Raw genomic sequence first — 27,076 nt, 5'->3', positions numbered from 1 at the left:
CTTTATCGTGAGGGGAACTTTTCCGTATACATTCGTCATTCCGAAGCTTCGTTATTCCGAAGGTTCGGATATTCCGAAGGTTTGTTAATCCGAAAACGAAATAAGGTTCGTTGTTCCAAAGGTTCGACAATCCGAAAACGAAATGAGGTTCGTCGTTCCGAAGGTTCGTTAATCCGAAAGCGAAATAATTAAGGTTCGTTGTTCCGAAGGTTCGACAATCCGAAAACGAAATGAGGTTCGTTGTTCATTTCGTTCTCGGACTAACGAACCTTCCGAATTACGAACCTCATTTCGTTTTCGGACTAACGATCCTTCGGAATTACGACTCTCATTTTCCTTTTCGGATTAACGAACCTTCGGAATTACGCCACAATTACGCCACAATTTCGGCTTAACGAACTCTTTTTCGTTTTCGGATTAACGAACATCGAGGTTTAGGCAATTTACGTGTTTCGAAATTACGAACTTTCGGAATAAAGAACCTTCGGAATTACGAAGTGTAAACAACTTTTCTTTGGGTAAAAAGGGGCACTGATTCGAGAAAGGACACTTACAAGAAGGCAAGGAGGCACTTGCTCACATGTAAAACGGATCCATCTCACAGAACACGTTCGAGAGGGGGCATTCTGGGGGTATAGATTTGCACTCATACGAGATTGGCCATTCGGTAACCTAAAACAGGTCCTCTCAGGTGAAAATTGCACAATACTTTCACGAGAGGGTGTCTTTTTTGCGTAGGAAGGGCACTATTTCAGTGCTTTAAAAAGTTGGGGAGGGACAGTACAGGGCTCTGTTCCTCCATGCAGGATCGCCGCCCCTGTACCAATTAATGAACGAATCCACATTCTGCAAAATGTATTTTGCCTGTGTCACCCGTTTCGCTCGTTATTTAATCGAAATTTTTTTGTAATGACAAGCAAGGTTATCAAAATTTTTGCAGATATATATATGAAAGAAGATATCCAAGTAAGTGGGGAACATTGCGCCACAACACAGCTTTTTTCCTCTTCTTCTTCTCCTCATCCTCCTCCTTTCTTTTGAAATATTTTCGTCGTCAGTCTTATGTTGTGGAAAACAGAAATCTCATCTATATTGACTGAAACAACTCGTGCAGACGGGTGTGAATATTTTGCGAGACAATCTGTGGTTTTGCTAATAAACGCAATGTGTTTTTCAGGGATAGGAGGAGAAAAAAATCAAATCGCATTATTTGTTACTTCTCAATTTTCAGTCAGTCAGCGTGAACCTTCCGATTTTCTCGGTATTCATTCTTATCTACTTTTTGTGTTCTTAAGCACTGTGTTATTATTCTGTTTCTGTTTCTGTTTCTGTTTATGGTAACTCCCGCAGGAACTCGGCAGGACAGCATTTTCTGCTGGTAAACGCCAAGCTGGTATATAACCAATTACCTTGGAAACATTTTACGTCTAGGTTAATCAGTCATAGTGGCTGACGTAATAGACGACAGATATCACTCTTGGGCCTTTTTATCAAAGTGGAGACAATGGCAGAGTTGGGATTCGAACTCACAACCTTGCGATTATGAGTCCAATGCTCTAACCACTGGACCACACGACCCATTTATATGCAATTGATTATCATATATTCTTGTACTTGTTTTGTAAAAGATGCTGCAATTGAGCCTTTGGCTGCGAATGAATTTTCAATGAACCAGTGATGATTGGACCAATGGTGGTTGTTAGACGGAATGGCTTTAGACTAAATGAAAGTTTAGGCCATGTGGTGAGTGGACGAGTTGGTAATAGACGAATTGGCAATTTACCTCCCTCTCTCACTCTTCCCATCCCTCTCATGCTCTCGTTTTATTTCATAAAAATTATCTCAATTTCTAACATTATGATACCATACAAAACAGTTAGAAAATTAGCATGAAAATGCCAAGCATTGCTATTAAGTAATAAGCTATCAATAAGATATCAAAGTATAAATTTAGGGATAAATATCTCTCTCTACCTCTTTCTCTCCCGTCTCTCTCTCATTTTTTGCCAACTTCCGCTTTCCATACTTGCCTGTCGTCATTCACATTTCACTGTCTTACTCTCCAAAGTGTGAAAAATAGTCAAATAATAAAAGATATTGGTGAATGTTTGAGGAAAAAAGATTGAAAAAAAGTTGAAAAAAAGTTGAAAAAAAGTGATTAGAATTTCAATTATTTAATTTGTGACGTCATATGCGAGCAGCGTCCCAATATCTGGTAAAAATCAATAAAATTCAATTTTCTTTAAAAAAGAAGATTTTTTATTACTCAACACTAAACAGACTAATTTCACACCCGCTCGTGAAAATAGACTTATGTAATCATCATATATTATTAAAAACCGAAAATTCTCTTATGACGTCACAACTCAGAAATCTAAATTTCTAAAATCTTTCTTAATCATTGATGGATTTTCTCAAAACTTAGCCAATATTTTAAACTCATTTTCTGGTATATGTTAACTTTAAAATTTTCGTCAAGGTGAAGGTGAGTTTCCCCTTTAATACGCTAGAGGATCCAAGTACAGAACATAATACCGAGCAGCTGCCTGTCGAGCTACCCAATTATGTTCCATCAATGTCCTTGAAACAGACCACTAATCACATTGTGGGGACAAAAATACCTGTCTCTCAGTGCAATGATTTGAATTAAAAAGAGCCCCCGGCAGGCAAGGCTAACATCTCAAGGTCAAGCTCGTAGTCCTTGAGCAACTCTAGCTGATTCCCCGGATACAGCAATGTCATCTCATATGTTTCATATGTTTCAAATACCCTGCAGTTTGCCATTAAACACAAGAGTCCGCACAACTGATAGGCACACAGCAAAAACTGTGATGTTAACCGGTGTACATAGAGGACCACACCAGTAATTTTACACCGGTGTTAAATTGGTGGTGTTAGTTTTACACCTATAGGTGTTATTACAACACCTTTGGTTGTTACATTTACACTCTTTGGTGTTATGTTCAATCTCTAGGGTTTAATTTTAACACCTCAGGGTGTGGTCCTCTATTAACACCAATCGGGTGTCAGTTTTATCACCACAGTTTTTACAGTGCATGTCATGTTGCATGATGCCAGGGTATTTTGAATGGAGGAGGGGTATTAAGCTATGCCGTCATTTTCAAAAAAAAATGAATCAATTAATGGATGACAGAGTATTACAGGGTTTACTGAAGTACAGAATGGGGACACCCCCAAAACCCCCAACAACCCCCCCCAAAAAAAAAGAAAGAAAGAAAGGAGTAAGAGTGAAATGATATATTCCTTTTAGAATAGTGTTATGATAAAAGAAAACAAGACTTACAAAACAAACGTCCCTCTCGCTTTTCCATCTTGAAGACCTATATATATAATTTTTTGCCCCATACAGCATTCTAGCCTTTTTTTTGCTCATTATATACCACTGGTATAGGGTCACACGATCCACTGATTTTCTCAACCCCCGACCCTCATTATCCCCCTATAATGGGATGGTTTCCCCCCAAGGACTCTCTTTATTATAACCCAAAATGGTGAGTCAAATTATTCCTCATAAAATAGTTGGGTCCCCCAATTTAAGTAGAAAGTTAAATTACAGTTCCATTAACTTTCATCATTTTCATCTTTTATCATTATTTTTGCTATCATCGTCTATTTTTTTAAAGTCATGATTATTACATCACGTGTATTTTTTCTAGGTTAATATTTTGATAATTTGTATTAATCCATTCTGCTCATTCAATATGATTATGAGTATTTAATATCTGACTCGGTTTGTCACTATCAAGCATTTTTGCCTCCAATGGATATACTGCTTTTGCAGGTAATGGGTAATTTTGTGTTCAATGGTATATGATTTATTGTAAAAAAATGCCTTTAATGATATTTGTTATGAAGAAGAAAAACGAAGAAATAAAATCAATCAGTACTAACTTTTCTAAACCCTTGAATCATCTTCTTTCTTCCCTTCTCTTTTTGTTTACAAAATAAATATTTTCTCCTCTTTTTTGTTTTTAATAGATTCCCCCAAACGGTGTTGATGACTTTGGCACTGAGCTGAGAGGACATAGTTTACTATTTCCCTGCTTGAACAGCCATAAAATCGGGCCGCAGGGGGGGTGGTCCCCAGCCTGCTCCAGGCCCTGTCAGTACCCCCCAGTGAGAATGAGTAGAACTGACCAAAGTAAAGACAGAAATGATAATATACCTTTCTACCCTAATCGGCACTCATGAAAATATTATTACTTAGGGTGGGGAAAAGATAAGCCGACTTTTATAATATTTGAGAGGTCCGTAATTTCTTAGGTATCACAATGATGACAGTCAGCATCAAGTTCAATACTGCCATCTCTTGGTAAGATTGTTCACACTGTAATTGTAAACAGGCAGCAGCAAGAAAATTATGAAATCGCTCGCCCAAGGCCAAAAGCGCAATGCATGCCTTGCGCGGCAGCTCGCACCTTATCCTCCGGTCCGTCCAAAACCAGTCGCCCTGGCCCGTCGCGTCCGAGACACGAGTGCCGCAGTGCATGCCGAGACACGCCATCGCGTACAGCGCACTGAATCAGAGATCGCTGGAGGAAATTGCAAGTCGCGACTGATCGCCGCTCCTGAAGAGCGGACAAAACATTGAGCTCTTTTGATCAATACGTCTTTGAATGCACTTGACCTACTGTTACAATACTACTGGAATAGGTTCTTACATAAATTGGCTTCAATTGGATGTACGAAATCATAGTTTCATCAACGCAAAAGAAAGGTCAGGAAGAGAGAAGTCTTCTCAGATTCGTCGAAGAGCTGAACCCAAACTCGAGTTGAGCTGCGGCCGTGGATTGTCAATGCCATGGTCATGTAATGTCGACAGAATTGTGAATTTAGAAGGAACGATTCACTTCTTAGTCGCAAAATGGATTCAATAGGATCTAAACTTTATGCCGGAAAAAGGCGCCGCCGTCCCGCTAAACGGTAAGGAGTGATAATATTGTCAAACTTAGTGCACAACATCCGACTATTTATTTTTGGATGTTGGTCTACTCTAACGGAAATCGAAGCGTTGCTACGCCAGTGGAGCAGGCGAGAGCATGACTGATCCTGGGTCTGGTATTCCGTGGCGAAATTTCGTTCGGATGCTTGAATCGATGTATTTTACGCATTGTGATTGTTGAGGCTAAGGATGGTGGTGGTATAATACGATGATGATGAAGAAGATGGTTGTGGTGGTGGTGATGATAAGGAAGATGATTATATAGATATTGATAAAGATGATGAAATATGATGATGAACTGGGTTGACATTGACTGTGACAATTTTTTAGGCCTACTAGCATGACTAGGCCTAAAAGGGTGATACTTCTACTACTGACTCACTACTATTATGCTCTGATGAGTAATCCTTGCTCTTTCTCTTCTTCCTCCTCCTACTAGTGAGTCAGTAGTAGAAGTATCACCCTATTAGGCCTAATTCAATGTCATCCTACTACTACTACTACTACTACTACGACTACGACTACTATACCCAGTTGTTGTGTGTCCGGACAGGTTGTGTGTCCGGACGATCAATTTTAGAAAGTCATTTGGAAAAAAAGGCAAGCAAAGTTTCATCAATTTTTAGTACAAAATGTTAAAAAATATTATAGAAAACAAAATAGAAGATGATTGCAACTATTGAATTCATATTTTTAGTGTAATCCAAAGACAAAAAAAAGAAGGCTTTAAAAATATAAAGTTTCCGGACACCCGACCCCCCATCCTACTACTATTGCTTCTACTACTTCATACTACTACTTTCTACTACTATTAACCATTTCCACCCATACCACTACCACCCCACCACCACCTCTAATGCTAAGTAACACCACCTCCACCACCACCAACACCACCAGCACTAACACCACCACTACTTTTGTAGTATTACTTCTTCAACTACTACTACTACTTCTACTACTTCTACTTCTACTTCTACTTCTACTTCTACTTCTACTTCTACTTCTACTTCTACTTCTACTTCTACTTCTACTTCTACTACTACTACTACTACTACTACTACTACTACTACTACTACTTCTACTACTTCTACTACTTCTACTTCTACTTCTACTTCTACTTCTACTTCTACTTCTACTTCTACTCCTACTTCTACTTCTACTTCTACTTCTACTTCTACTTCTACTACTTCTACTTCTTCTACTACTATTACTACCACCACCACTACCACTAAGCTGACTTTTAATTATGTCAATGTTTTCCCCCTCTCATCAAAGACAATTCCAAATTTGTCAAAATAATAAGTATCTTGATTCTGATACTTCAAGGTTGTCATGAATTATAAGTTGAGGATGCATTAACTGGGACAGTTCTTCATGTAGGCCCTTTGTATATTGTACATACAGGTAACGTACAGTCATTACACTGTAGCATACCTACGGGGGGGGGGGGGGGGGCGGAGGGCAGATTGTCCCCTGCCCTGACGAGTCACAACTGATCCCTGACGAGCCACAAGTGGCCCAGCCCTTTGAACTTATTTTTTTTGCTTGTCAATTTTTTTGGCGGACGAATTTGCCCCCCCCTTGGAAAATCCTAGGTACACCACTGCGTACAGTATACTTGTAACCATGGAGGTAGAATGATTCAATGCTTTTATGTTATTTGAAATATGTTACAAATAATTACTCTTATCTAAACCCTCACCACAAAAGAGAGTCAGCAATTTGAAGTATGGATATAGTTTTATAGAAAGTATCAATCCATGAAGAGAGATGACATTTGTTAATATTAATGATAGAAATCAAAGCATTTATCCACCCTGCAGAGTGCTCAAGGTGCTAATTGACATTACGATCATAAAAAATATAAGGGATGGATCCACAAAAAGGCAAAGCTTGCAGTGTTTTAAACGTGTAAGTAGTTTGTCTAAAAAAAAAATGACACCTAAAAGTGAAGAATTATATTTGCAATAAAAGTTTCAGTCTTAAATTTATCTCCCTTTTAAAAAAAAAAGCAATTATTTTAGAATTGTACAATGATCGGAGGGAGGGGGGGGAGGCATTTCCGTCATCAAGTAGATATCATGCATCTCCAATGAAAAATGTGTGGGAAGGTTATCTTTTTTCAACATGTACCTATATGGTATTAAGGTGTCAAAAATGTGCAATTGCTGAAAAATGGTATACTTTTTGATTAGGTTCTGATTTGCGAGGGTATAAAAATAGAATAGAATTTGAAAATATTTACCCTGGGAGTTGGATCATTCTTACTAATGATGTTAAACTTGCATGGAAATTCTTGTTAAGGGTTATGTTTTGTATCTAATTAATTACAAGGGTGAGATTTTTATACTTGTTATAGAGGGCAGGCTGCAGTGTGGATGCGTTTTCAGATCATTGCAAATACTTGTTTAGGGGTGATTTTTGAAACCCTGGCCTTGGACACACACATGATTGATATCCACTGGTCAATGGAAGTGGTCCCCTGGGGCAAGTTTCACAGCGTTTATCAAGTTGAAATGAAAGATTTGAAGAATGTTGTAAAAATGATTTCTACCTATGGGCCTACTAGATTGGAAGTACATGTACATGAATTTCCTGTTTTGTCCATGTAAGGCCAGTTGTAAAGCATTGATATGGTCATTTTCCAGCATTGATAATAGCTGTAAACCCCATGTTCTTTAGGCCTAGACTGTAATTATGCCAGTTCTGCTATTTGCTACGCTGTGTCTTTTAGCTGTACATGTACACACTCCTGCATATGTATACAAGTCAAATTTTATTGCTATGAATTGGTAGAATTCCATGGTCCAATGCACACTGTCAACATTCTGAAAGTAATATAGTGCACCGCGTTGAGAATAGTGGGATAATGAGGTCAGGGGGTTATTATTTGAATCTATGGGAGGATGATGCTCTTTTGATAGCCCCTATACATGTACATTTACTAGTATCGTTATGTTTTTTTTTCTTAATATTGAAGTGGTCCAGTGGATGATCTGTTTTATTTGTTTGCTTATAAATGTGACTTTTATGATGACTGCATAGGTCTGTACAGGGTAGAATATTTGCAGTGATTAAGCATCATAATGAATGTATTGTTACAATCATAATTATTCATTTACAAATTTACAAATTATTGTTTATTTTAGTGATGATGCAATGAATAAATGATGATGATGAAATAAGAATAATTATTGATGATAATAATAATGATAATAATTATAATGACAATAAAGATAATAATAATGATAGTTATAATAGTATTATAGTGATTATAGTTAACATGAGTAATAATAATAGCTTTAAGTAAACTATTTAATTATATTTCTTATATTCTCCTTCAATAAACTTGTTTTCACAGGAATACCATCCCAGCAAACGGCACGGTGCGAACCAACCCCAGTAAACGTCACCGTGATCGTCTCAATGCGGAACTTGATCGGTTGGCCAGCTTGTTGCCCTTCGATTCGGAAACGGTCACCAAGCTTGACAAACTCTCAATCCTGAGGCTCAGTGTGAGCTATTTGAGAAACAAGAGCTACTTCCAAGGTAGGTTGTTGAAGGAATTCAGTTTTAGAGAAACATTTTTAATTTTTCTCTACGTGTATTACCACACAGTCCTGTTCTGGTGAGTGTTTCATTAACCTGTTCATATAAAGTTAAGAGCGACTTTAAGAACGACTGGTGATCCTTTCTAGCGGTCAATTGTATATCATTTGTGATGGTTTAGCGCGTAAGAAAGGTTCACCAGTCGTTCTTAAAGTCGCTCTTCACTTACGAACAGCTTTATGAAACACCCATCTGTACTGGCCTCACAGAAACATTGTTAGCATGGACATTGTTAGCATGGACATTGTTAGCATGGGCAACAGTTGGGTGTTTCATAAAGATGTTTGTATTAAGTTAAGAGCGACTTTAAGAAAGACTGGTGATCCTTTTTTTATGCGCCAAATAATCACCAATGAACACTAATGGTGAATATCATTTACCACAAGAAATTATCACCAGTTGTTTTTAAAGTCACTCCTAACCAATACAAACAGCTTTATGAAATGGGGGCCCCCAGAGGTCCTGTAACAACTGATAACGTCACAACACGTTATTTACATCTTGGATAAATGTTTGACTTTACAATCTGGGAGATGAGACTGGGCCTTCTGTGTAATACTGCTCTGTTAGGGCTAACAACATTTCTCTAAGGCTGTTATGGGATGATACAATACATCGCATGATGTAATCTCAGATATATATGTGATTGTGAAACAAAAAAAAGTATTTTAAAATAAAACAACAGTTCTGTCATAAATGAGAACAATAATACTGTTACAAATAAATTAGTCTGTCTCATTCAGTATTGATGCGTACATGCAGTTGCATAAACATGTAAGCATCATAGGGTACTAAAAGTGCTTACTCATTCTCGCGCAACATGGACAAAGCGCGTGCAGTTTACACTCTAACTGTGAAAGAGGTAAAAATGAGACGGAAGGAAAAATGGGGGATGAGAAATAAATAAGAGGGAAGGGGGAGAAAATGGAGGACCAAATAGAATATATACCTGAATGTCGGACAAGTTCACTCGTTCGTTGAAAGGAAATGGTCTCGGGGTTCACGCGAAGGGCAGCTCATAAATTATATGTGTCAATAATTTCAGGCGAAAAAGTAAACTCAGCACTGTGTACATTTTCTGGACTGAGTTTGCTCTGTATCTCTGCCCCAGCTGCCGTGAGAGAGGGAGGGGTTATACCGGGAAGAGAAAAGTGAGTGAAATGTCATCCTATGTTGTAATCCATCTGCTTGGATCAGGAGAAGGGGCACATGAATTCATGACCAGCAAATGTACACAATAAATGTACGTACTGTAAATATGCAGCAGGATTTCTGTTTTCTTTTCTCTCTTCTAGAGTTGGCCCCTTTTTGACCTCCCTACTGTAATAATGTGCAATTCAAATTAGGAATGTTTAAACGAGCGACAATTGCTGCGCTGTAAATTCCACACAGATCGAATGAATATCTTCAACCCTGGATTTAACCCACTAACATACAGTGTTAAACCCTGATACCCTACTTAGGACAAAATAAAGCCTGGAGCCATTGTGAAGGATCAAATGTCATGTTACCAAAACTAACTTGTTACGTAATGGAGAGCACGATCTTATCATGGACAGTTGGAATTATTTCATAATTTTTATTACAAAGCCTGATGCGTGCTGTCAAATATCTTTTTTGACACCGTAGTTTAGTGGAAAGTAGTTTGACATGAAATGGGAATGGTCAATCTTGGAAGCAATCTTCCAAACTTCAGATCAAGATCGCTTTGACTCGTTAAACTGGTTTCAGTGTAAAGGAGGACACAGCCGTTATTCGTGAAGTGATCTCTGGCCATTTTGAGTGCGCGACTCTACACACTGAGTGTAGAATGCCTACGATGCAGTTTTGAATTTCACACGAAACATGTCACTCCACTGAGAGTGTTCCCATAGCAACAAGATCGCTTTATGTGAAGAGATTTTGAAAACCACTTTCGGATGATCAAATGGGAACGCTAGCAAAGCGATCTTCCAAACTGGTTTCCTGAACTGGTTTCCAGTAAACTTGTTTTAGAAAGCGTTATGAGAACGGGGTCTTTGTTTGTGGGAATATGTTTATTGACCTCCATTGAAACTTGATGTCAAGATTTGTGAAAGTATTATTGACCAATATTAATATACAACCGATTGCAAAAGGAACTTTTATGATATAAAGGCTTTCATCTTTGATGTCCCGATTTAGAAAAGAAAAACAAAGGGGGGGGGGGGGGCGGCTCAACTTTGAAAAGAAAGTAAACTGCTTGTCAGCAACCAACCAAAATGTACCTGTACTCCACTTTACACGCCCTGTATATACGAGTATTACATATATGCTCTTTGCACGTCAACCATGAAAAGAGTAAATTTTGCTGGTATTAATGTATTTCAAGGTCTAGTGTAATGAAGATCTGATGCAATGTGATGCCGGAGGAGAAGGATCATATTCCCCTTCAGGCGATCTTTAGATGATGAAGTAGGGGTGATAAATATTAAATGATATACCCAGTATAGACAATGAAATATAAACATAACATAGATAATGAAGTAGAAATAATAAGAAGTAGAGACAATATAATGGTATATCATATGCATAGATTTTGGTCTGATGATTTTAATAGTTGATGCTTAATTTATTGCTTGACAAATTTGGTGGCAAAGCCATTTTTTTATAAGGGTCACTTTACGCTGTGTGTAAGTCGCATTTCAACCAAACTTGGATGGTAGATGGATTTGGGGGACCCGCATGTTATGCTACAGTCGGAGGTCACAATCATTAGGTCAAAGGTCATTTTCAGGTCAACGTTAAAGTTTACGTGCAAGACTCTTATGACACCTAACTCCTCAACCGTGAGTCACTTTTCAACTAAACTTGGGTGGTAGATGGAATTGGGGGACCTGCATGTTATGCTGCAGTCGGAGGTCACATGGTTAGGTCAAAGGTCATTTTGAGGTAAATATATTACATGCAAGACTCTCTTATGACACCTAACTCCGCAAACGTAAGTTACTTTTCAACAAAACTTGGATGGTAGATGTACTTAGGAGACCTGCATGTTATGCTGCAGTGGGAGGTGACATGGTAAGGTCAAAGGTCATTTTCAGGTCGACATTAAAGTTTACGTGCAAGGCTGTTATGACAAGTGTTATTACATCCCAGTCATTTCACAATGAAGTTTCAATATAATTGTTTTGCGTGCCCTCGCAAATCACAATATTTCTGGTTATTTTTCATAAGTGGGCGAGACGCAAAATTGCTTTTGCCTTGTTGTTTTCCTATAAGACTTATTCTAATTCAAAAATTTTGAAATGGTTGCTGTACTGCCGCTGTGATACTTGTGGTTTTTACAGTACTTTAACTGAAATTGCAACGTCTTTCAAACTTTATAAATTACATAATATTCATACAATTAAATGACTTTAAATAGTTTTGAATGACACAGGGTGATACAGAAATAAACTGATCATTTGTTATGGAGATTCATTTTGTTAGCTAATTCTATTGGGTGACTGATGACTGATGAAGAAAATATGGAACTTAATGGAATTTACATACAACATGTATTCAACATTAGGTCATAAAATTTATACAGCCTAGAATTTATTTTTATAGACTCCACTTTTAATTTCTTTTTAATAGGCCTCTTTTTGGCTTTTGCAGTTGTACAGTGTACAAGTATTTCAGCAAATAGATGTGATTGCAAATATCCTATAGTGTGTACATACATTCTTTGTTATTTGGGCAGGAGATTGTCTCCATGGCAACAGTGTGAAGAAGAAGGAGTATTCGACCAATCCATACTATAGCCTACCGTTTTATAATACCCATATTTATCCAGACGATTAATCACCTATATTACACTGGCCAGTTTCATCACTCTCCTGTAAAGATCCGACCTAAATACAAGCCATATATACCCTTGCTTTCAATTGTAACCGTGCCCCCATTTCTACTCGGTTCTATGGATTACTATCAGTGGAGATTACAGGTTTCAGCGCTGGCCGGCCTTGCTTGCTCTAATTTTTGCGGCCAAAACTAGGTCAAGTGCGAGCCATGTGTAATCCTGTTGTGGCGCGACCAGAGTGCATGCTGGGTATGCCACTTCCTCTGCGAAGAGTGGACGCTGGGTTTCCTAATCGATGGCCTTTGCCAAATCTCTAGAGTGAGAAGCATCTGGTCTGAAATAGTGTTAGCCATTGCAGTCAAAATCAAATGATGTCTGTACAAGTATACTATTCAGCATGGTGTTTTTCTACTTGTAACAGGGGAGGGGGTGGGTTTCACCTAACAAAAAATTATTCATTATGATTATGTGGGCTCATTGTGGTCTAGTGGTTCTGGCTCTCACCTTTCAAACAAGAAGGTCATGGGTTCAAATCCTAGCCATGGCGTGTTTCCTTGAAGAAAGAAATTTATCCACACTGTTCTGCACTCGATCCAGGTGAGGTGAATGGGTATCCAGCAGGATTAATTCCTTGAATGCAGGAGCACTGAAAGGCAGCTCGAGCTAAGGCCGGGGTAATAATCATAATACTAAAGAACAATGCGCCTCGGAATAGATTGTTCCTAGATTGATGGCGCTATGCAAATGCCTATTATTATTATCATTTTCATTATCATTATTATTTTTATTATTATTATTTTTCATGCACTGACACATATGTATATCAGCACACTTGGTTCAATATACATATCAATACTACATTACCCATCGAAAAGTCTTTTGTTCTTTGCAAGCCCAAACTTTAATAGGGTTGGAAAAGGTATACACATTGGATCACATCTGTAGGCCTATTACAGCTGGTTCAATATTTACAGACAGATTTTAGTTTAATAAAAAAATAAAGAAATAGAGGACCTTTGATCCAGATACATGTAGATGTTATAAAAATGTCTAGTACAGATTCACAATGTTTGTGTTGTTTGCATGCATGGACAGTAAATTGTTCTTGTGTCTGTGCATATTGTAAATGAAAATAATCATGAGTTTTGATTTTAGAATATTCACCTTGGGAAACAGGAATTGGCCTGTTTTTCAGATGAACTCTTCTTTCCCCCATACTTTGTAATACATATGTAGAAGTACAGCACACTTTATATCAAAATGATTTCCATTTCTTGTTGTCATAGACCTATATACTGTACTGTATTTGGATTTTCTGTCTTGCTACGAAGATTGATTGCTTTCAGTTCAATGTAAAATTCATTACTTGCAAAAAGTTTCTGCCAGCAATTTATTTTTTTTTTCATTGGGGCCAGTCAGGGACTACTTTTTAGGCAACTTACTGCCTAATACATCGGTCACATTTGCTCAACGGCGGAAGGACAGCGAGTCGAAAACAGCCATTTTAACATTGTTTGTACCAGCTACATATGGGTGGTTTGAATAAATATGAAACAGCTGTTTTCGACTCGCCGTACGGCTGCTGTAGAGTAAATGTGACTGAGGTATTAATACTCTTCAGCATTGGATAAGCTTTAACGTTGAATGCAGATTTCCAGTTCCTTCTTTAGTTTCTATGGGGCTTTTGAGCATTTCAGGGCTTAAACACCCTTCGCCCGTGTAATTTTTCTCTGGTTTTGTGACAATGAGGAAAATATTGTGGAATTTTTGAGAATTCAAAATTTGATTGAACTTGAATTCATGCACTACTACCTTGCTGGCCATTGGCTCTTTTGACTATTCCTGGGGCAACAATGCCCGAGTCCTCTTGTAATTTTTTCCATGCCATGGGCACCCCTTGTTTCTTTATATAAAAACAATACTCTTTTGATTACATATTTCTCTTCATTTTATTACATTATTTTTCTGATTAGGATTCTTTATTTGCCTTTAATAGGAATGGATTATGAAATTGATGATAAAAGCCAGTATGGATTTTAATTTGAACGCTAGGCTTACATTCATATGGTATGTCCACCCTTCTATACTTGTATCCCCACTTAGAGTATTTGCTTTCATGTCGTTAGCAAGCATACAGATGTAGGGAAAACATGTACATTTTGAATTGATTCGTTAATGTGAATGCTAGCATTTTATTTTTTAGTGAATCTCTAGTGAATCACAGCTCTTTAAATACATGAATATGAATGGGGTATTAGAACAGTATAAAGATGAACACTATACTGCCGTACTTTGCAAAAAGGAAGCAAGTTACAAAAGTATAATTTTTGTAAATGATCAATGTGTTTTCATCATTTACATAGGCGTCAATGCAATTCAAAAGCATATTTTCTTCAATATCTTTCCATAGAACGATAATTTCTTCCGAAAATTTTGCCTGAATGTGCAACATACAAAGGGTGTTTCAGAAACAACTATCACTCAAATTGGACTTATGTGTCACTTGCTTCCTTTTGCCAAAGTTGGGCAGTATACATGTACAGTGCTTCATCAATCTGTCGCAAATATTAAGGAAGACACATCGCTACTCATCTTCAGTTCATGTAGAAATCATTCTCCCATCCCCCTAGAGATGAAGTTGGGTATCGTCGATGAAGATACAGCGATTGAAAGTCCTACATGTAGAGAGCATTTCATGAAGAGTTTTGCCAGTGACTTTTCCCCGACAGATTTTATAAGCCACTGAAATCCTTGCATCTGATTGGCAAAGAGCAAGTTAGAAGGTGAAAATCTCTGACAAAATTCTTCATGAACTACTGTACTCCCAAGAAGTCAAAATAATGCTTGAAATTTGCAGAATGCACTCCTGTCAATCGTCGCTGACTCCTCCGACTTGAGCAAACGAGAAGAGATGAGACAAGCGCATCCCACGAACGAAGAAGAAGACATCATTGGGATTGGTGGATGACAAATGAGTCAAGACCTGAATGAATGGCTTATTGTTCCTCCCTTGCTCTCCGAGGCTTTATTTATAGATGGGTAGATTCCTTTTCAAGATGGCTGCCAGTATGATAGAAAGATCATTCCAGCCCTGATCTTTTTTTTTCTAGTTTAAATCCTTTCATTCGTTCGATGTTGGCTTGTCTCGGATACTTGTCGAAGCTACTGTGGATCGATTTCCTTGAGAATGCTTTGATATGTTTGTATTTATACGTAGGCTAGTTGTTGAGAGTGAGACCTGGAGGTCCATTTCCGAAAGAAATACAATTGAAGTTTATACTGAATGGTATGTACTGTGGTAATAGGTAATTTTAATAGCAGCCAATCACAACCAGGCCAATTGTAATTTCCATACACAGCATTAAAAAAAAATAGCACGTTGTTTAAAAGCCTGTCACTCTATTAAAACAACAAGTTGTTTAATCTTTTTGGTAATTGTTTAAACTTTTTTAAGACTCCCCCCCCTTAGCCCCAACAATTTCCAGGGGTTCAGGAAAAAATGTGCAGTGTGAAAAGCATGTATGTTTTCAGTTGCAAATAGAATTTACAGCAGGTCAACAAATGTACTGTATGTAGACTGTATATATTGACCAGCTTTCATTCAGTCCTCCTCCAACATGTAGATCCACGGATGCACCATGAGGATACGCCATGATGATGTCATTATAATGGAGAGATGGGAGTCTTTGCTAAATTTCCCTCCTGTCATTCATACCAGTCTTCTCAAGTTGACATGGCAAATCTTATCCTCTATCCCTGTCTTTCTCATGCTGTTCACTTATACCCCTTTCATAAACCCCATTAAAATGAATTAGGCGGCTAATAGCAGCATAATTTGGTCGTAAAATTGGAGGAGGACAAGAGTTATCCGCATTACTCTGATGCTGCTATTATCCGCATAATAGCAGCATCGGGACAAGATTTTGAGTTTATGAACGCATTTCCAAATTATGCGGATAATTGCCATGGTGCGGTCACAAGGTCACCCTTTTCCAACACAACCGCATTGGAGGGGGCGTGTCCAGTTGTCATGGCGATTATCCCCCTTTTTCAGGACGAGCGCTCGTAAAAATAATGCGGCTTATTTTCGGAGTTTATGAACGCAATTTTTATTGAATTATCCGCATTACTCTTAGGCGGCTAATTGGAGGATAGGTTTATGAAAAGGGTATCAGATTCTTCTCCTGTGATCTCTTGCCTAATCTAGACATATGGCTCCAGTCCTGTCCATTTTAGGATTTCGCATCGAGGGAAAAGTCTCGGCTCCAGACCCAGTCTGTCATTATCTGCCGGAGAAGGCATCTGTCATTCATGGGTGAAAATCCCAGGGGGGACAGTGGGATGCATCCCCCTACCCAGAATAGGGGGGGGGACACAATATCAAATGTCCCCCCTACCCAGAAGAGTGGGGGGGGGGACACAATATCAAATGTCCCCCCTACTATTCTTGGTCTTTTATGATGGGAAGAAATACATCATCAAAAATCGGAATAAAACATGTATTTTGTACGAGATGACCTTACATTTGTGGTGATACCCTTTTTTTTGCTTGTCAAATTTCCCAGCCCTTGGTCCCCCTACCTTTGGAGAGAGATATTCATCCTTGCTGTCGTTGAATACAAATTGCAAGGAAATATCCACTTCAGGTCTCTCGTAGATGTACTCGTTTTTTTTTCATTCTTTTTATCAGACTGCCTTTCATTCCAGAAACTGTGAAAATCTTCAGGATCACCTTTACAATTTATGAGGATAATTTTATTTGTATATATTATTTGGGGCCCATGGGCCCCCTGCCCCCATGTATTATTTTTCACATCTGGCTGTATACATTATCTGTAGGCAAGCAAATTTGTAAAGTGTGGGTCTACTCTTTGTTTGATTTTTAAGAAGAAAGCTTGATAATGATAGCATCATTTTCTTATTTTCATTTTTTTTTAAATACACTGTCACTAAAAAGTACAAGCATATTTATGTTAAATGATGATTCCAAATGATGCCCATTTTTATTTTAAATTGATTGTGAAAAAATATTCACAAAACCATGTATTTTTAATTTTCTCAAAAAATATGAATTCACTCTGCAACTACATGTACATGTAATATCAGTAAAACATTGCTAGATGCTTCATGGGCCTGTAACTCAAATTTTCTATTTCTCTCTCTCTATATATATGCATGTATGAAAAAGTATTAAAGTTGTTAGACTATAAAGTAAGACCCTCTTCTCAGTATGCTTTCTTGAACTGGTATCCCCTAAACCAGTTTAGGAAACCAGTTTTTAGAAGATCCCTTTGCTTTAAATAGCATCCTCATCAAATTTGATACTTGCAAAAAGTTTCTGCAGGCAAATTTTGTTTTTCTTATTCGGGGCCAATCAGGGGCTACTTTTTACAACTTAGTGCCTAAATCTGCAACATTGGATAATATTTAACGTTGTATGAATGTGGATTTCCAGGGTTCCTGTGTTACTTTCTAGGGGACTTTTTAGCATTTCTCTATGTATGTATGAAAAAAATATTAAAGTTTTTAGACTATAAATTAAAGTAAGATCCCATTCTCAGTATACTTTCTTGAACTGGTATCCGTAAACCAGTTTAGGAACCCAGTTTTTAGAAGATCCCTTTGCTTTAAATAGCATCCTCATCAAATTTGATACTTGCAAAAAGTTTCTGCAGGCAAATTTTGTTTTTCTTATTCGAGGCCAATCAGGGGCTACTTTTTACAACTTTTTACAGCTTCAAATAGCATCCTCAATCTCATCATCATCTCTTGAACTTGTTTTCAGAAACACTTTTTAGTACAGGAACGCTCTGAGTCTGAGTGGGGTCACATGTTTTGTGCAAAACTTGAAACCACAGTGTACATGTACATGTAGGCATTCAACACAAACGTGTGTCCTGGGTAGCGCTCCTAACATGTGCGAAGATCGTTTCATGAAGAATGGTTTTGTCCCCTCCTACGCTCAAACCGAGGCAAAGCAGTCTTGAAAACTATATCGCGAAGTGGTTTTACAAAATGGTTTTGAAATCCACTTTAATATTGTTTCTGAGCCTGCTTTGAGCATTTCATGTTTAACTCGTTTACAAGTATACTAGTTTATAAGTGAGAACGGAGCCTTGCATTATTTTCTTCCACGATACTGTACATTTTACTTGAATGTTGGGGTTTGTGATTGAATTTCAAGCTGTCTAGACATTTTTATCTAATTTTGTATTTTTCCTTGAGCTCACTGATTCAGAGAACCCAATCTTGTCCACAAATTTGAAGTTAAAGGTCAAGTCCACCCCAGGAAAATGATGATTAGAATAAACATAGAAAAATCAAACTAGCATAATGCTGTAAATTTCATAAAAAAGCTGGATGTAAAATAAGACAGTTATGACATTTTAAACTTTCGCTTATTTTTCACAAAACGTTTACATATGGCTATATGCACAACTCAAGAGTCATGCAAATAAGACAGTCAATGATGTTCCTCACTCACTATATCTTTTGTTTTTTATTGTGTGAATTATAAAATATTTCATTTTTTAAACATTTGACAAGGGCCAACTTGACCAAACCATATACACAGCAAAAATTGTGGTGTTAACCGGTGTACATAGAGGACCACACCAGTTATTTTTTACACTGGTGTTAAATTGGTGGTGTTACACTTATAGGTGTTATTACAACACCTATGGTTGTTACATTTACACTCTTTGGTGTTATGTTCAATCTCTAGGGTGTTATTTTAACACCTCAGGGGGTGGTCCTCCATTAACACCAATTGGTGTCAGTTTTAACACCACAGTTTTCAAAGTGTAGTATTAGAGAACATGGTAGGGTCCATGATTAAAGTAATGCTAATTCCACAAGTTCAGGGAGAAATTAATCTTTGTTTTACTTGACAATGAGGAGAAAAATATATTTCATATAATAAAGTACAAAATAAACAGCGAGTGGATGATGTCATCAGTCTCCTCATTGCATACCAACCAGGATATGTGCATATATAAACTGTTTTGAGAAATTCAGCGAAATTTTTAAATGTCATAACTGAAAATTTCACATCCAATTTTGATGAAATTTTCGGTGTTATGCTGGGTGGATTTTTATCTTTTCATTCAAATCAACCCATCTTTGGGGTGGACTTGTTGTACCAACCTCTTTCAAATGGTGAAATTTATATTTCCTTGAAGTGTTAGGCCATTGAAAATTTAAACAACTCTTAAGTTCATAGCAATTTGAAAAGAGTATTTGCACTATCAAACACTAGTTCAGCAAGATGTTTTATGTTATAAAAAATGATATTTCATGAGCATGGACTCGAGCCAAATTTTTGACAAAATTGATACTAAACTGGACCTTGGCTATCAGTGTCTAACATGCACTTGAACCATTAATATGAGATAATTCTGATTTGTTTGGGGGAAAAACTGTCTGTGCTCCTTGAAACTGCTATTTGAAATTTTATACCCTGTTTTGACTTTGTCTTTGATTGATAATGACATTATTCAGTTCTTGTATAAAGTTAATATCGCCTACATGTACCACATCTCTATTTATAAGCTTCCAAGGGACTTGAATATATTACCCTCACTTTATACCAGCAAGCCTTTTGCAGTGCACAAGCATTTCAAGAAATATCATGCCTGGTACCCATTTACCTCACATGGGTTGAGAGCAACACATTGTTGATAAAATAATTGCTTATCAGTCAGCACCTGTGTATAATGACTAGAGACTGCCATGTTTGATGGCATCTTGGCTGTCTGATAGTGGATATAATGTTGGTTTGATATTATGGGCGCGTCATGGTCTAGTGGTTCTGACTCTCGCCTTTCAAACAGAGGGTCGTGGGTTTGAATCCAAGCCGTGGTGTGTTTTCCTTCGGCAAGAAATTTATCCACACTGTGCTGCACTCAACCCAGGTGAGGTAAATGGTTACCAGCAGGAAATAATTCACTCAAAAAAGCTGTGTGCACCTGAATCGGTAGCCTAGCTTTGCCAGGTAATAATAATAGCAGGGCCTGTGGGGAGAACAGGTTTTGGAACTGAAGTGGCTAACCTGGGTAAATATACTGTTATTATTATTATAAAGAATGTTTTGGGCTGCTTGATTTGTTTAAAAGCAAGTCTTGAAGTCCAGTATTGACAGAATTAATATCTCAATGAATAATACAAATATGGCCGTTCAACTCTTTCAATGATTTCATTTTTGGGGGTGCTTTTTATACAAATATCGTGCATGAATATGAATATTTCCTTGGGACTTTATTCTCATCAATGGCAATACTTTCCATTTGTTCTTAAATAATTGTCTTTTTCATATATTTGTTATGATATAAATTTTCCTGTTGTTAGTCTCTTGAGTTGTATTTCATTTTCTTGGATTTAGAATATATAGCATCGATGCCCAATAAAAGATAATTTGACTTTCATTCTCTTCACAAGGGAACTTGGCCTTCATGTATTGGTACGTGTCAATACATTAATCATACAATTTTAAAGTTTAAATGCAAATTGTTGAAAGATTTTGTTCAGCTTGCTCCCTCCCTCCCTTCCTTCTCCCTCTCCCCCTCTCTCCTTTTCCATACTGTACATGTTCATATGCATTTAGAGGCCGTTCTCATTACGCTTTCTAAAACTAGTTTACTGGAAACCGATTCAGGAAACCACTTTGGAAGATCGCTTTGCTAGCGTTCCCACTTGATCACACGAAAATGGTTTTCAAAATCACTTCACGTAAAGCGCTCTTGTTGCTATGGAAACGCTCTCAGTGGGGTGACACGTTTCGCGCGAAATTGGAAACCACAGCATAGGCATTCTATGCCTGTCGTGTGGAGTAGCGCGCTCAAAATGTGCGAAGATCGCTTCCCGAAGAACGGTTGTGTCCTCACTTACGCTAAAACCAGTTTAACGAGGCAAAGCGATCTTGAAAACTACATCGCGAGGTGGTTTTCCAAACTGGTTTGGAAGATCGCTTCCAAGACCGCTTTGACCATTCTCACTACGCGTTAAACTAGTTTCCAGTAAACTAGTTTTAGGAACGTAGTGAGAACAGCCTCTAAGTCTGTCCACCAGGGTGGTGGGAGGTAGATAATATATCTCTCCCTGGATACTAGTAGGTCCTCTACCCTGGATTTTTATGAGTGGTCATTTCTACAAGTTGGTTTCGGCCACAGAGATCCTTGTACGAATACACAGTTATCCTCTTGAATGTGATTTTGTTTTACAATGAAAAATAGAAAAAAAAGTGTGCTAAACAACAAGGAAACTATGTTTTAGAGGCTGTTTGTCCGGTAGATTTACAGGTGCAGGTGTACTTAAAATAGTGTTGGAAGTACATGTACATGAAGGCAACAGGCGATTTTGCCCTCATCACAGCCCGAATCACCCCTAAAATTCCCCGAATGGAAAACCTTGGGGCGACCAGCTCTTCTAGAGTCGTCCAAAGATCTTCCACTGACAACATTCAGGAACAATTTTAAAAAGTCAATATATATCCTACATGAAGCTGAATGATGATATCCGCATTTGCATGTACCACATAATTATGCACAATTGCTTGTTGCAGAAAAAAAGTTGGAATTTATGTATATACTGGAATGATTTGCCTCCAATAATAAGACAGTCTCTATCAATATGGATTTTCAAAAAGACATTAAAAACTTTCATAGTTTAGCATTACCGGTATATAATTTATTTTAAATATTCTCATTGTAAGCGCTTTGGGCCTTATGGAAATAAAGCGCAGTATAAGTAATTAGTAAATTAAAGTATTATTTCTATTGTTATTATCAGGTGAAGGGATTAGCCGCAATGTGAAAAAAGGGATTGTTTTCTGCTCTGAAAAAGTCATGCAGTCTTTATCATTTTTTGCATTCAGTACCTTTTCCCATTTATACTTTATCATCCCTTCATATGGCTTCAAACATATAGTTTATACAGTACACATACCGAACATGTAGTTGCACAGCCATCTTTCTTAACTACTGGTAATGAAATGATCTGTATCAAAAAAAATGAAGACTTATAAAGTCAACCTCAGATTATATAACAATCTTCATTTTCTTTTGTAACTGAAAAGGTCCTGAAGAGTGAAGACGTATAAATTCAATCTCACACAATAGAGAATTTAATTTTCTTTTGTTACTGAAAGGGTCTGTATTTAAAATGGAGACTTAAAAGTCAATCTCAGGCTTGGGATTTTCATTTTCTTGTGTTATAAAAAAGTCCTGTAAATGAAGTATAAAGTCAATCTCAGACTTGGGATTTCCATTTTGTCCTTTAACTGAAAGGGTCTGGTAATGTGGACTTATATAAAGTCTGTTGATTCAAATCAACATTTTTCTGGGGTGGACTTGACCGTTATTGGAAGGGTCTGCAAATTCACATGTACATGTAGACTTTTAAGTTAACCCTTTCTTCTGTTAATGAAAGGGTCTGTATAAATAAAGGCTTTTGAAGTCAATCTAAGACTTGGGATTTTCATTTTTTCATGAATTGCTGAAAGGGTGTGTAAATGAAGACTTAAAATCAACCTTATTAGACAAGGAGGCTGTTCTCACCACCTTCCTAAAACTAGTTTACTGGAAACTAGTTTAGTGGAAACTAGTTTAACGTGTAGTGAGAACGGTCAAAGCGGTCTTGGAAACGATCTTCCAAACCAGTTTGGAAAACCACCTCGCGATGTACTTTTCAAGATCGCTTTGCCTCGTTAAACTGGTTTTAGCGTAACTGAGGACACAACCGTTCTTCGGGAAGCGATCTTCGCACGTTTTGAGCGCACGCTACTCCACACGACAGGTGTAGAAAGCCTATGCTGCGGTTTTGAATTTCCCGCGAAACGTGTCACCCCACTTAGAGCGTTTCTATAGCAACAAGAGCGCTTTACTTGAAGTGATTTTGAAAACCACTTTCATGTGATCAAGTGGGAACGCTAGCTAAGCGATCTTCCAAAGTGGTTTCCTGAATCGGTTTCCAGTAAACTAGTTTTAGAAAGCGTAATGAGAACGGCCTCAAGGATCTTCATAAAACAAGTGTAGCAATGAAGGGAACCCAACTGGAGAGTGTGATAGGGATGCTGAATCTCAGGGTTGTGTGTTTACTGACTTGTCCAGTGGAGCAGAGAGGGCATTGGAACATTGCCAAGGTCAAGGTTTTAATAGTCTCTCTTATCAGACTCTATCACATGACCCATTTCGGCTACCATGATTCAGCACTGAGTCTTGTTTACCCAGAATTTTTGCTAATGTTGCTGCACAACACTTTTTGGAATTAATATAATTTTGCCCTGTTTTCTTTGTAACTGATGCAGTTCTTGCTAGAATTAAACAGTTCCATGACACTTGCTCTGATGGAAAATCTGCAGTTAGGCCACACCTAAAACCTAAGGTATCCTAACCATCAAAACTAAATATGTACATGTAAACCGGTCATGTTGGCTCAGTGGTAGAGCGTCCGCCTCATGAACGGGAGGTCGTGGGCTCGATCCTCGGCCGAGTCATACCAAAGACTTTAAAAATGGGACCTTCTGTCTTCTTGCTTGGCGCTCAGCATTTAGACTGGAGAAGGGTAATAATAACATATTATGTTACGCAGGGCCCGCTGGAAGAGCAGTCTTATGATTGAAGTGGCTACCCTGGGTAAATAAAACGTTATTATTATTATTATTATTAAACCCTTTTTTTCTTTTTTACATTATTTTGAACCAAAAACTCTATGCATTCCTAACTCTAACCCTATGCCCTAATATCAAGACCGGAGCAAATGTCACAGGAACATACATGTATGTCTGTCACCGAACAAAACAGGATGTGTTTTCACTACTTTATAGTTCGCAACTTTGCAGAAAGATGGATTAACTGTAATAAGTATCTATACTTAATTCAAATGCTCAAACTAGTGGCCCCAAACTTTTAATTGGTTATTAGTCTGCGATATATGAACAATTTGAGCGAATTTATTATTCATTGCTTTGACTGGCTGTGCAGATGTAGGTGGTGTCATCGTCATTAGTCACCGGTGATGTTTAAATTACATTATTAATTCTTATCATGCTTCTGACACCAATTGACCCTTCACTGTGGTTACTCTGGTAACACACGTCCAATTATTCCTAGGGTCGGTTTTAATGACATTAATGTACATCTCACTTTAGTTTATGCATCTTTTATATCTTCCTTTCTTCCCCCTTGGAGAATCAGTTTTGGTTTCAGGGAAGATGTAGGCTTCTTGGAACTTGATGTATCTATTAAAGTGATTGGTCAATCCTTCTAAAATATTACATGTAGGCCTACTTGTATATATAGGATAAATTTGTACAAAGTAATTAACCCATATACCCTTTTTACACAGGCTAAAATTTCCTTAACCCCGTACTATAGGTGGGGCTGAATTGCCATTTAGCCCCACCTATAGTACGGGGTTAAGCTTAGCCCACTTTCTTTTTACACAGCATTTTTGCAAAGTGGGCTAACCCCACCTTTAGTACAGGATTATTTGGCCCTGCAAAAAAGCAGGGTTATCCCAGCAATTGCGGTGCTAAGAGCGATAGTACGGGGTTAAGATTGCTAGTGTAAAACGAAAGTGGGCTAAGCTTAACCCCGTACTATAGGTGGGGCTAAATGGCAATTTACATGTAGCCCCACCTATAGTACGGGGATAAGGAAATTTTAGCGTGTGTAAAAAGTGTACGAGTGAAGTACTTGTACTACGAATGATCGACAAAAACCACTAGTCCGGGGTTAGCGAGTTTCGTGTGTGAAAAGCAAGCATTCCTTATCCGGGGTTAGCAATAACAATTTGGCATGTGTGAAAAGAAAAAAAATAGTACGGGGTTATGGATAGTACGGGGTTAGCAATAGTCCGGGGCTAAGAAAATCCTGTGTAAAAAGGGTATAAGTTAAGGTGCACTAGATATATTACCCCTGCTTGCTCCAGCTGCTGTGATAGCATTTGGTGCTTTCTGCTTGATACCCATTCACCTCACCTGGGTGGAGTACATTACAATGCCTATAGTTTTCTTGTTGAATTAGGAAAATGTGACATTGCTTGGATTTGAACCAACTACCCTCAATCTAAAATACTTGAGACAACCAAAGTGACCTAACTACAGGTACAACACCCCCTTTTCATGTAGATTGAAAAAAAGAAGGAAAAAATATTTTTCAGGTCTATGAAATCGGTAGTTGCAGTTTATGAATACTGTACCAAGTCTCATGGGAGTTTTTTTAATCATTGAAAAACGGCATTTTCACACTGGTGCATTTGCCATTATATATGTAATTCTCATGTTAGATTTGAAAAAGAATTAATTTTATTACTTTAAAATGGTCTAAATATGTGAGTATAGTTTCAAATCTAAATGTTTCAAATTGTAATATGTAGTGAAAAGTTGACTAAGTCTAGGGGAGAAACCCATTGTTGAAATTGACATATTTCTGATCTATTGTTCCTATGGATGTGAGTTTAAATTTTCATTTTGGAGGATTAAGAATGAAGATGCATATTCTCTGTTTTTTAATCGAGCTCATTTCATCAATTTCTTGTTTTATATTTTTGTATTATTCTTTTATGGTTATGCACTTCATTTCAAATTCTTTTCATTCAATCGTGTCATAATTGATGCAAAACACTTGAAAAACTGTAAAAATATTTCCATGATGTACTTTAATATCTCTCTTTGGATTAATACAAAGCTCACTATGGTCCAGTGCAGCAGCTAAAGGGGAATTCATGGTGTTCCTTTCACAGAAATGGCTTGCAGGGAATGTACATGCATGAAGGGTGCTTGAACATTGATGCTTCCGCGAGGATGAGTGGTACAATTGCCATTAAATCATACTTCGATGTCAATTGTTAAATAGAATTGGCATTTCAAATTTTACAGAGCTCATACAGAATGTGTCTTGTGAAGGGTTTCGTAAATGAGAATATGTACTGAATTTTATAAGGAAAGACAATTTCCGTGAAAGAAACAAGAGGTTTGGAAGAAGGTGAGGGGGTGGGGGATGATTGGTGGAGAAATTATGCTGGGGGGGGGGGCTTGGAGGGATGAAAATGGAGGACAGAGTAGTGAGAGGAGAGGTAAAAGAGAAAGAAAGAGAAGTGAAGATATTGATTTTAGCAAATGCATTGTTACTGACAAAGAATTGAGGGGCATGGCCCTGGGAAGTGTGTGTGTGTGTGTGTGTGTGTGGTGGGGGGGGGGGTGCTGCATGTGTTATCCTCCAGAGGCAGCACCAAAGGGCAGCACCCCCTTGATTTCTCCTAGGTGTGCCAAAATGGAGAAATATTACCAAAATGACATAAGTTTTGTAGCGAAACCTTTTTTTTTGCTTGACAAATTTAAATCAGCCCCCCACCTTGTAAAAAAAATTCTCAGGGCCCTGTTGAGGGTGTTGGAAAGATTGATATTTATTCATAAAGAGAGGATGATAGAATGAGATGTATTTTGGATGCAGGAATACAGGGGTACGTACTGAGGGCATGGATACATGTAACATAGGCACATACATGTAATCCATACTCCATTGTTCAGAATTTAAATCTAAAACAGTAATCCTCTGAAAATTGATTTTACCCAAGTGATCATGTGCCTGGCTATTGCTCTATCCCGTAAATACCAAACAGGGAAGCAACAACTCCAATCTTTTAAGGCCTGGTCACACCGCCCGAGCGTTGTTGGAGCGGTTGTGGAGCGGTAGGGAGAGAGG

At 37.8% G+C, this 27,076-nt stretch overlaps 1 protein-coding gene across 1 annotated transcript in view; it reads left to right on the top strand.

Annotated features, from left to right (window-relative positions):
* Window positions 1-4,292: 4,292 nt before the first annotated feature.
* LOC121412949 overlaps window positions 4,293-27,076 on the top strand; it is a 125,216-nt gene continuing 102,432 nt past the window's right edge. Inside the window, exons 1-3 of the mRNA XM_041605711.1 lie at window positions 4,293-4,333; window positions 8,325-8,512; window positions 9,618-9,723. Coding sequence (XP_041461645.1) covers window positions 4,293-4,333; window positions 8,325-8,512; window positions 9,618-9,723 — 335 coding nt within the window. The remainder of the gene's footprint in view (window positions 4,334-8,324; window positions 8,513-9,617; window positions 9,724-27,076) is intronic.

Source organism: Lytechinus variegatus, chromosome 4 (genome assembly GCF_018143015.1).
Source record: "Lytechinus variegatus isolate NC3 chromosome 4, Lvar_3.0, whole genome shotgun sequence".
Taxonomy (NCBI): Eukaryota; Metazoa; Echinodermata; class Echinoidea; order Temnopleuroida; family Toxopneustidae; genus Lytechinus; species Lytechinus variegatus.
The sequence above is the reverse complement of the archived record's forward strand: the minus strand, read 5'-3'. Positions and strand labels throughout refer to the sequence as shown.